General features: G+C 44.6%; 1 protein-coding gene across 2 annotated transcripts in view; it reads right to left on the reverse strand.

Annotated features, from left to right (window-relative positions):
* Positions 1-12,330, reverse strand: part of TTC7A (tetratricopeptide repeat domain 7A) — a 405,257-nt gene that overhangs the window by 61,099 nt on the left and 331,828 nt on the right. For both annotated transcript variants that reach the window (XM_040430310.1, XM_040430311.1), the window contains one exon: positions 11,374-11,576. In XM_040430310.1, coding sequence (XP_040286244.1) covers positions 11,374-11,576 — 203 coding nt within the window. The remainder of the gene's footprint in view (positions 1-11,373; positions 11,577-12,330) is intronic.

Here is a 12,330-nt window from a genome sequence, read left to right on the forward strand (position 1 = left end):
TTGCCATGGACAAAACAGTCCGCCAAGTGACACGTTTGTGCTGTGGACTTTATGTGGTGTGAATTAACACTAGGACTCTGCACAGTGTTGTTTTTGCTTTATTGCTTTTTGTGTGAATAAACACTGAACTTTTGCTTTACTACCGTGTTCTTGCCTCTGTGTCCGCCTACCCTGCCTACCAGAGCAAATCCCTACAGTACTTACTGCGTACAGTGTCAGGACATAGTGCACTATGACCAGACGCTGTGCGACCTCAGGTCTGATGAAGATTGGGGGTCTGATCTTAAGTCTGATGACAATTGGGGGTCTGATGTCACATCTGATGAAGGTTTGGTGTTTGATCTGAGTTATGATGAAGATTGGGGATCTGACCTGAGGTCTGATTAGGATCGGGGGTCTGATTTCAAGGTCTGATGCAGATTGGGGGTCTGGTCTGAAGTCTGATGAAGATTGGGGGTCTCATCTGAAGTCTGATGAATATTGCAGGTCTCATCTGAAGTCTGATGAATATTGGGGGTCTTATCTAAAGTCTGATGAATATTGGAGGTCTGATCTGAGGTTTGATGAAGACAGAGGTCTGACCAGAGATCTGATGTGGATTGGGGGTATGATTTGGTGGTCTGATGAAGACTGGGATTCTGATATAAGGTCTGATAAGGATTGGGAAACTGATTTGAGCTCTGATGAAGATTGGGGGTCTGATCTGAGGTCTGATGAAAAATATATATATATATTTATCTTTCTCCTCTAAAACCTAGTTGGGTCTTATGGCCCAGTGCTTCTTAAATAATATAACAAAAACAAAGACAGGTGCACTCTGCGGCCTTACTGAGCCCTCAAACTGGTGTTAAAATTGAGAGATTAACTAACATGTCCTACGTGAGGACATGTCTGAGCCCGAGCACCGTGCCAAGGTGCCAGTGCTTTTTATGGCGCAAGAAATACGGTATATACCGAAAGGGGCTTGAGGTTAACACTGCATAGCACTCACTCTCAGAGACCCTTTTATGCTCATAAATGGAAGCACCCATCTTAGTTTAATGTGGTGCTCTACAATCCAGTGCTCAAAACTCCACATATAAAATAGCAAATATGTGGCACTCTCCAATAAAAACAATATTCTTTATTCAGATATCCATAAAATCACAGTTCAGACAAGAGGTATATAAGAGAAGGTGATGGCCGTTTTGCGTTGTTGCACGCTTTGTGGCCCTATTGCGTAGTGATGTCCACACTGTATAAATATTCACTCCCCTAAACGTCACATTTCCATACAATTAATGCACACATATACATAACTCTATGAACATACACATGAGGATTTGTCCCATTCCAAGTCATCGGCCTTAGCTCTTTCAGCTGTTGTCTCTTTATTGTCTCCACTCACTTTGTGAGGCTTCTCATCCTTCTCGGACAGGGTATATACCCGCCCTCTTAACTTCTTCTTTTCCTTTTTATCAAGGTTGGAGGTACGGGGAACACCAGGGTCTTTAACAGACTCCTTGTCTTCTGGTATTCCCTCCAGAGGGTCAGCCGGGACATTGCTCTCTCTTTGTGCAGGACTCATGAGAGCCATCCCACAGTAGGATACAGGATCTACATACTGGTCATTCATCCCCTCGTACTTCTTCCCCAGCAGGCTGATGGCTATTTGGAAGGCCTTGTAGGCGGTGGGAACGTTTTTCAGGACCAGGTCCTGGCTACCCACTGCCATGAGTCCCTTGGCGTCTGCATCCACATCAGTCCCATCAACGGGTTCAGCAGAAACATATTCCACCTTCTCTGCCTCGGTCAGCAGCAAAGCGCCACCATCTCCAGACCCCTTCTTAACATGCTCTGGCTTAGACTTCTTGACATCTTTCAGAGGACTCTCCTTTTCAGGTTTCTCATTTTCCTTTGAGGGAGCCAACCTGTCATCTCGAGAAGCTCTTGCCTCTAACTCTTCAAGCTTAGTCCTCAGTTCTTCGACCTGCTGCTCGAGAGCACACTTAGACGTCTCCAACTCACAGACATTCTTCCCGCCGTCATCCTTTGAGCTCACGAGATCCTCCATCTGTGCTCTAAGTTGCTTGTTCAGCCTCGCCAATTCATCTCGAGCCTCAAGCGCTTCTTCAACGGCCCTAGCCAGAGAGAGGACCTTGGTCTCCTTTTCCTGAGCATCAGCCTCCGCTTGGTCACGTTCTTCGGCATATCGGGCCGAGATATATTTCTCTTCAGCCAGGAGCCGGTCAAACTTCTTCTGTTTCTTCTCAGATTTTCGCACCAGCTTGTTGGAAGCTCCCCGCTCTTTGGCCTCCTGTTCCAGCTGCTCCTCGCTCTGCTCTGTTGCAGCAGACGTAGGAGTAACCCCATTCTCTTTTGGACACCCTGTGGAGGTACCACCCATGGTCCCTTTAAGCAGTTTGTCTGTGTCTACTGTAGTCTTTGGTGTCTTTCTGGAGTCTTTACTCTTCTCCTAGACATTAGGCAGTAGACCCTTCAGTTCACTCGTCTCTTTCTGGGTCTCCTCCTTTGACCCTTCTATAGCCTTCTTCAGTGTCTCTGTGAAGACTGCTAGTCCCTTCTTTAATGCATCCAGGGACAGCGCGGAGTGAGCGGAACTATCTTTAAGTTTGCAGCTGTACTGACCTGCCGGGTCAACTATAACTGTCTGGATCTGGGCCTGAGACACTAGGCTGTCGTTACCCCCCCTTAACTCTTGTCTTTTCAGATATAACTATCCTCTGGTCGCTATTAGTAACCGCCTTTATTTTGCAGGATTTTGACATGGTAGGCTCACTTTTCGAGTCGCTATTAGTCACAGCATATACGTCACGCACACTGCTCGTGTCATTAGTTATCCTGACCGCTAGGGGCGTCGATGAGCTCATTCCCACCTGGGCCATTTCCTTATTACCCATAGAACACTGGGGAGACTGCTTATCCTTACCTGATACATGTGGTACACCCTCTAGCACTGTCACATTTTTACCAACAGGGGAATCTTTTTCCCCAGTCACAGCCTGCACAGAAAATGGATTGACATCCTCAGACATTTCACAGGAATCCACATTACTTATATGCAATTCTTCAAACCTCCTGATCAAGTCATAAAGTTCTTCTTGAACAATACCAGATAAAGAAAATAAACCTTCATTATCACTACATATTTATTTTACATCTTGACATCTTCCCTTAAAGGGACAGGTACAAATTCTGCAGGAGTTGCATCACTGACTGCAGAAGTGTCTCCATTTCCTGACAACTCCCAAAGCGAGTGGAAAGCAGTGCCCAATTTCCTATCCGGCATGAGGGTATCGGCAACTTCAAGCTCATAAGTCCCAGTTCGCACTGGTGTCTCACACTCAGTGAGAGCCACCGGATAGTCCTTCCTATCCGCACGAATGTCCCGCACATTGTCCCCAACTACACAATCAATAATCGGAACAGTCTTACCCATTGGTGTCACTGGTTCGTCAGGCTTAGGAGGTGATGGGTCTCCAGGGCCATCCCCTCCGAGGTCATCATCCTTCTCCTGGATAAGAGATACCTCCCACCTTGGATTTTTGGACGTATGTCTCCTAACCATCGGACAATCAGGTGCACACTTTCCGAAACGATGGCATCTCCAGCAGCACTCTCTCTGACGCGGGACAGCTGCATGCTGTCATGCTGAGTGGCTCCCAGCAACGGCCTTATGGCACATCCAGACATCATCTCTCGGATTCTGTAGACCCTTGCAGGGACTACTCGAACCCCTGAGAGCCGAACCACTCTTCCGCTCTTTTTCTTCCTGACGGTTGCCCTTGGCAACGGCATATTTTCGCTTTACCTCCGACACTCCCGACACGCCACCAGCCCCTTGGAATTTTACAAAGTGTCCAGACCGCGTCGAGGACCCTCTCTTCAGCAAATGACTAGTTTTCGGCTCCAGCTGCTTCATTATGTCCTCTGTGGCCCTTGTTTTCTGCCACACTGGAGCACAATTCACATGGGACGTCATCTTGACCCAAAATTTTTCCCCCGAGACCCATGACCAGAGTCAGTCTCGCAGCAACACAGTTCACTTAGTTATGGAGCACAAAACTACACAACAAAGTCTGTGTTCTGGCCCTTTAAAACAACACAGCTTTTGCTTGCTGCACAGCACAGGGAAAGAAAAAAATAAAAGTCCAGATTATCACCAGGAGGCTCCTGTGTGCAGTCGTTGCTCTCAGCAACCACTTTGCCTCTTTTCAGCCGGGACTCCTGCGCGCATCCTCCACCAATTGTGGGGGATTAGCTCTTCTCCGGGGGTCATTCACACCAGTATCTTCGCCAGACACCAAGTTTAAGGTCCAAACATCGTTTTTATTTGGCACCTCAGCAAAACAAACATAATACAAAACAAACACCTGCCCGGCTGGGCTCTAACTAAACATATGGTAGAATCCCCGACTCACCTATAGAGTGCTGTTCAGACACAGTGTCGGGTCCGGCTTTCTCAGCCAAGCGTATACCAGCCCCCCAGACTGCAACACGGTTATTTCAGGCTATGTCAAAGCCTCGTGGTTTCTCAGCCTAGCCCGGCTGGAACCACACACCCAGAGCCTCACCCGGCCTCTGTTTGCAACCACGCCCCCGACTGACAGTCTTGGATGGGCTTTTACTCCCCAGTAATGATCCCAGGTGATTAATGAGCTCCCAATCCAAGTAAAATCCAGCCCTTAAATACTAAACAAAAAAGCTCCAGCAACTATCCCTTGCTGAAGCCAGCACCACTCTGGAACTTTACTTATCTCATCCAGTTAGGGAACCTGGGTGAGATATACCCCTCTTACAGGATCCTTATTTACTTTAGCGTTCACATCACTACAGGAGATAGAAATGAACACCTGGTCTTTCAGTTGGGGTGCAAAACCTGGCACCATAATGACGGACCCATTCTGATCTTTGCAGTGAGGCTACCTTATGTATACCCATGATAAACGGTAACCTAAAGATGACCATACTCATGAGATAAGTGTACGCTTGATTGGCCAACAGCTATCTCTTCTGATCATGTGGAGAGATGGAAGAAAGCGGTTACGAGACACCTCTGATAGTGGCGTATCTCCTAGAAAACAAGAGCATCGGACATGTTGAAATCAAACTTTTCTTAGCGCCAAAATCTGCCATTGTGGTAGAGTGGGGAGCCCCATACACATTTGATGTTAGACTGATCCTGTCAAAATCAGTGGGTTTGGTCATCAACTAATGGTCAGCTTTAAAGTGAATTTAATTAAAGTATGTTTATCTTCAAGGGACTATAGTGCAGGTCAATGTTCTTAGGGCTGATGTACAACCACCTACAACCAGTACTTGTAAAGAGGTGAGTACTTATACCATGCTTGAAGCAGCATTGTTCAGGGTGGAGAGCATTTACCAAGTGTCTCTCTCTCTCTCTGACAGCTAACTGACTTCAATGCACACTGAGGCACATTTATTAAGCTTTTTACAACACTTTGTGGCATTAAAAATCGCACATCAAGGCACATGCCATAATTACGCTATAATGTGTGACTTTCTACTCTAAAAGTGGTGGGTGGGACATAGCAGGAGACGGCACAGTCTCCCATAGCCATTGGTTTTGCTATAGTTCACACCAGAAACTCACCTACATTTTAGTTAAATCTTAGCCACCTCATAGCTGGCGTATATTTGAACCTCTGGTGCATAGACTGCCATCCAATGCTCCAAATTTGTTAAGAGGCCTATGACTATTACCGAATTTGCACTGATGGACACTAAGACTGATGTTTGTAATGCCAGACTTAGTATATCTGCCCCACTGTGCGTATGGACCTTGCTAAGAAGTAGGGATTGTCTGAGGTAAACCCCTTTAAAGACTATGGACAACTCTGGGGCAATTTGTTATCATTGAATTGTACTCATTTTCGGCTAAATATCTTTTTTTATTAGTTGGTCTTTACTAAAAATTCAACAATTTTCCCTCTGCAGCCTTCACTTTCACTACATCTACAGAAGCCACTTTCTGCTCCACAATGAACCTATCGATATAGCAGCTCTGTAGCCATATCTCTGAACTCCTAACAGCTCTTAAACACTCATTATATCTAAAAGATACATTAAGAAGAATATGGCTTAAATGAATGTTTAAAAGCTGTCAGGAGCTCAGAGATAGGGGCTACACATCCAGCAGCTCCTTGATGAATTCAGTATAAAACGAAAGCAGTAATCTGTAGTTGTTGTGAAACTGAAAGCAGTAGAGGAAAAACTTGACATTTTAATTTTAATTTTTTTTAAATGAAAAAATGACTTTAGCCCAAAATGAGCAACATGCAATGATTAAAAATGCCCCCTAAGGTATCCATAGCCTTCAAATCTCTACCAATTCTCAGAGACATACCTGTCTGGATATTCAGATCCTATAGAAAGGAACAGATAGCGCAAGATGCTGACTCTTCTGAAGGATGATCGTTTTTGTCAAGCATTTAATCTATGGCCACACTAAAGCTTTCCTTTCAGCAGCATGTTTATCTGCAATGCAGCTGCAGCTGGACACAGCCTGGAGAATGCTATTTTTTTTCTCTTTTAACAAGGGCAATAAAGAGAGAACCCAATGAGGTGAACAACACATTTACACAGGGCTGCATTATTTATCAGCTGGTACAGACACCTCCTTCTGGGTATAAAACAGCCAGTGTGTAAGCTGCTGACCCCCAGACCAGACACATCACTGTGTTCTGGAGGAACGATATTGGAAGGAACATGGTTCCTCGGGATGTTAATTACTTGTACAATTACTATATCATGGCCTGTTTGGGAAGATCTTTCTTTGCCTTGTTTTCTTAATTTAACCTTGTTAAAGGAAAAAAAAATCCAACAATTATAATGATATAATCCTCTTTGTTCCCCATGTTCCATCCCATGTTTGGTCATTCTATGCTTAGGAGTCCAGTGGGCGGTCCTACTCAGTGATTGACAGTTATGTCTGTATGCATATATAACTGTAAAAAGACAAAGATCCAAGGCTTGGAGACAGCAGAAAGCTAGGATACCATAAAGTGTAGTTATCGAGACAATATCAGTGGTAACTTACTCCACTTTAGGAAGCAGTAGATGACACATCTACTTACCCCTATCAACCTCAGGGTTGGTTGGTCTTGTCATCCTCAGTGGTCCATACAGGTTCTACCCATTGGATCACCATCTTCAACTTGGATGAAAAGACCGAAAAGACCAATAAGCCCTGAGGGTGATAAGCGATCGAGGAAGGGCGCTAAGTTGATGTGTCATCTACTGCGCCCTAAAGTGGAGTAAGTCACCCCTTATATTGATTCAATAACTACACTTTATCAGATCCTAGTTTTCTGCTGTCTTCTGAGTTCTGGATCTTTTTACCTTTTCACATTTATATATTGATATCCACTCCAACCAAGCACCTTTTGGACTTGAGTCTCTTACCAGCAATCTCAAGCCTGGGTCCCTTTTTAACAGGGATTCATTTTACTGGATTGTTTCAAGGCTAACCTGATCCCTAGGTGTTATGATCAATGTCCAGTGACACAGGACATCTTCCTTACATCAAGGGAGTCTGCAAGTTAATTTCTTTGAGTTCTGACCATATATGAAGGTTATTACGGGTGAATACCGTGATAGAAACAATGGTTGTTCCACTTGTTAGTTGCACAAAATAAGATCAGTGTGCAGTATTTTTTTTTTTTGTGTTTTTGAGCATGTGCCAAGCACCGATATTTATTGAGGGCTTTGTGCACAGTATCAAAGGCGAATTGGCCATTGACCTTACAGGGAAATTTCCCAGGGGGCCGCATGAGCTCTCCTTACGGCCGGCCAGTGGAAGTTTTGGGGGATTTATTTTGTGCTGCTGGCAGTATTTGGAGATGGACTGTGGTATTCGGCTCTGTTGGGGTGGTATAATGTGCCACAATATGATATTCCTGGCCCTGCCCTCCATCAATTTGGACCCAACTACAAAATAGGACCACTTTAAGTTCCCAGTCTGCCCCAGCACAGTATGGAGAAAGTCACGAAGAAGTGCATATGAATAAATCGAGAAGTTCAAGGAAGGCCGCACAAATGTCAGCCATGAAGAAATAGACGGAGACTCGTCCAGAACTGATGACACCATTGAGTGTGCACATGAACTGATCCTGAGCGTGCACGTGAAGTGACAGTGGATTATGTGGCAAATCATCTGCAAGTCAGCCAAGGCTCTGCGGTGAAGGAAGCGGTGCATTCGTGGCTCACAGCTCACCCTAAGACATTTTTTAATAATGGAATATGACAGCTTGATGTCAGATGGACAAAGTGTACTGTAAAGTAGAGCGTTTATGTTGAAAAATGTTGCATTTGTCTTTACTGAAATTTGATTAAACTAAATCCTACAGCCAGATTTCTTTCCCCAGAAACCCAGAGGAGCAGGCATGGCCTATAAGACTCCTCACATCTAAGGCTGAGTTCACACTTCAGTTATTTGGTCAGTTATTGTGAACCAAAACCAGTAGTGAAAACTACACAGAGATAAGGTATAATGAAAAGATTTGCACCTGTTCTGTGATTTTGACTCACACCCGGTTTTGTCTCCCAATAACTGATGGAAATAACTGACCAAGTAACTGAAGTGTGAACTTAGCTTAAGAAGCATGAGAAGAAATAGTAGGCCCCTGGCTCCTAGATCCATTGATGCAATAATCAATTTTTTCCTGGATAGTCAACCCTAAGCCTAGGTCCAAATAGCAAGTCCTAATCTTCCTGTGCAGTTTGTGAAACCATACAGTTTGCATATTAATTCCAGTGCATTATATCTGTAAATGAGTCCAGCTCTTACAATGGCTCGGTAAGGTCACGAAGACCTGTCTATGACATAATCCAAAATGACAAACTTATTGGATTCCTGGAAGCAGAAGAAAAAAAAAAACTCTTCACACTCCTGCAAAGGTTATCTCACTGAAGGCCAAGACAAATCCCGTCTTCCCATCTCGAACAATGCTCCGCGGAGAGCTGGTGTCATATTCTCAGGAAATTAACACACGTTTGCCCTTTAACAATGCCGTTGATGGTTATAGACACAGAAAGTTTAATGGGCATAAGTGGTTATCCAACACCAAAATGACTCGCAGACACAAAAGATATTAAGCTGGCTTCTATAACGAACTGTATTCCGTAACGTTAATTGTCTAACACAATTGGGGCACCGAATGGTTGACTTGTTACCTGATTAATGATTAGTAACCTTATGGCAAGGGTTCTGGTATCTCATATGATATGAAATGTGCTCCCACATAAATGTTTTATGACCAACGCTATCGCTTACTCAATTATGAAAGAAGCAAATTAAGCTGCGGGCCCTCACTTCAACTCGTAATACATGAAGGAAACCAAATATTGAACGACGTTTCAGAGCGGGAGCTTAAGTAGAACTCATGGGGCTATTTAAAGCCTGGCGATGAAATGACACCAGGCAGAAATAGTTGCTCGTAGAGTAATTTTATCTGACCGGGGGATATATACTGGGCCTGGAAAGGTTACACCTTATATGATACTGACTGTTCAGACACACTAGATCCCATCAAGTTGAAAATGCGGTCTGCTGTCTATGAGAAACGACCCAAGTTTTTCTGCACTGAACTATTATAGGTTATTTAAGACCGGCGTCGGGGGGGAGGCAGCCAATATCAGGCCGCGATGGGAACAAGCCTCCCTAGCGTCACCCGTGATGCTAGGGAGGCTCGTTCCCATTGCGGCCTGCTATTGGCTGCCCCCCCCCCCTCCTTGCCAGATGTTTTAATCCGAGCAACGGGGAGATGCAGCAGTGGCCGTACTGGCATCGGAAGTGATAAGGGTGCCAGATGAGCGAAGTAAGTACAAGCTCTGTGAGGGGCCCGGTCATATGTGAGGGGGGATAATACATCTTGGATAACCTCTTTAACTGGATAACCCCATCTATTCTTATGACTCTATGATGTATCTTTTTTTTATTTATTATTCCTGCTTGAAGTTAGGAATGAATTGCTAGCAGTTTGCAATTAAGGTCCAACTGGGTGTTACCAGTTCGAGGAGTGTCCCTGCACAGTCTGACACTGGCAGCACTGATTGGATAATGTCAGACTGAGCAGGGACACACTCCCAACTGGTAACCCCCGTATGGACCTTCGTTACAAACTGCTAGCAATTCATTCCTGGACTGGAACATCATAGAGTTATAAGAATAGAAGCTCCAGAATTGTTAATACATGGGAAATGCAAGTTGTTGCTATAACAGACATGTCAGGAGAGGTTATGGCTCCTCTTTAATTCATTTTAAAAGGAAACTTCAGGTTAAGATTTTAATAGATCAACAAAGCCATTTGCCAGGATAGGCCATCAGGCACAGTCTGCATAGTGACTGTCCTTGGTACTGCAGCTCAGACCTTTTCAAATGAACAACCCCTTTAAAGAATTCTCCAGTTTAAGAATATTGATGGACTATCCTCATGATAAGACATCAATATCAGATCAGTGGGGGGTCTATATAGTGGTTGTATATATAAGTCCATCGTCTACCTGCACACCGTGTATAGACATTTTAGGCACTAATATTTCTATTAGTCATACCTCATAAATGCCTCACTTTTACCCCTCTAGGCAGGGGCATAGCTAAAGGCTCATGGGCCCTGGTGCAAGAGCTCAGCTTGGGCCCCCTTCCGTCAGTGCTTTTTGGCCAGGTGCAGGGAAGCACATAGCCTACCTGCTGCCTGAAGCAAAAATTGAAATGCCCCCCCCCCACCCTTCCCAAATTCTTGACCTAACCCCTTCCATCCAGCCAGAGGTGCAACTTGACCAGCATGCACTTTCTATAATACCAGTGTCTTCTTATGCACTACAAGGGTCTTTGGGCCCCCTTAGACTACTGGGCCTGGTAGTAACTGCTACCTGCCCACCCCCTATAGCTACACCACTGCCTCTAGGCTGTGCCGTCATAAAATAGGTTGGAAAATGGCTGCCTCCATTAAGTCTTGCTGGTAGGACACACCGAGGAATCTACAGTACTTACTAACCTAGAATGCATTCCATATTCACAGCCTATCAATCCAGTGGGGTAACACTCTTAGCTATAAGTGGATCGACAGCCTTTTAGAACTTTTAGCCACTTTACAAAATGGCCGCCGCCATAGGGTATTGGCCAAGAAAGAACACATGTTGTTTTCGATTATCTCCTAATGGGATTAGCGTTTTTTTCCTCCTAAACAGTGTATGAAAACGATTTATAAAAAAAACACACCACACAAACAGCGAACGCTCCTTCTAAAAATGACTTAATATTACCGCACCACAATCAATGCAACAATGGACTCACAGCTGCAGTCCTAAAACACTTACACAATGAGTGGAGCTAAGAACCCACAAACTTACCAGGCTGTGCATAATTTTCACTCCATCTGGATTGACTGTTAGTGCTTCATTGTATATCTGCTTTGCCTCCTCCAAACAGCCTTTCATCTCCGCGAGCTTCCCACGCATGTACAGCACAGTGTGTGATGTGGGGAAAAGGCTGGCTGCCTCCTGGATACAAAAGCCTGCTTCTTTCATATGCTGTTGTTCCATAAAGAGTTCAGCTACACAATAAAGGATAAAAAAAAGTACAATAAATAACTCACTTTTAATTTCGACCAATTTTTTGCTGCTCTACAAACATGCAGGGGAATCGGTGTCGAGACCAGACGTGACTGACAGACTGTCACGCAACATCTGCAAGCTCGATAGCAATACACACAATACTGATATTTAGAGATGAGCGAAGGATTGTAAAATTCAATTCAGCTGCTTTGCCGAATTTTACAAAAAAATTTGCTTTGGGATGAATTACTTCTTTGTGAACCGCATTTCTTTGTAAGTGGTGGGTGCAATGACTGGGAGCGGCGAGTGCGCCGCCCCCCCTTATCGTTGTACCCCTTAGATGCCGCGTTCATACATGATCGCGGCATTTAATAGCAATAATCTGGTGTAAAAAAAATTACGTCCAGCTTAGCATGGGCATGGCTACAAGCAGCACATCTCTGCTGAAGCCAGTCATTGGCTGCAGTGGAGCATATGACCATGCCCATGCTAAGCTGGAAGTAAACAGTATGGGGACCAGAAAAATGGAGAGACCAGGGGCAGTGCAGAGGATCGGAGCAGGTAAGTATGAATCCTTTGCTGACACTTAATAAAATGTCATTATTACTGGAGAACCTCTTTAAGCACATCCTCATAACTAAGACCCGCCTTGCTTCATCAGTTTAGTTGCCCTTCTTTCTACTTTTTCTAGCTCCAAGGAATCCTTTCTGCAAAATGATGCCCGTAATTACCTTGCATTTTCCAGATGAGGCT

This window comes from Bufo bufo, chromosome 4 (genome assembly GCF_905171765.1).
Source record: "Bufo bufo chromosome 4, aBufBuf1.1, whole genome shotgun sequence".
NCBI lineage: Eukaryota > Metazoa > Chordata > Amphibia > Anura > Bufonidae > Bufo > Bufo bufo.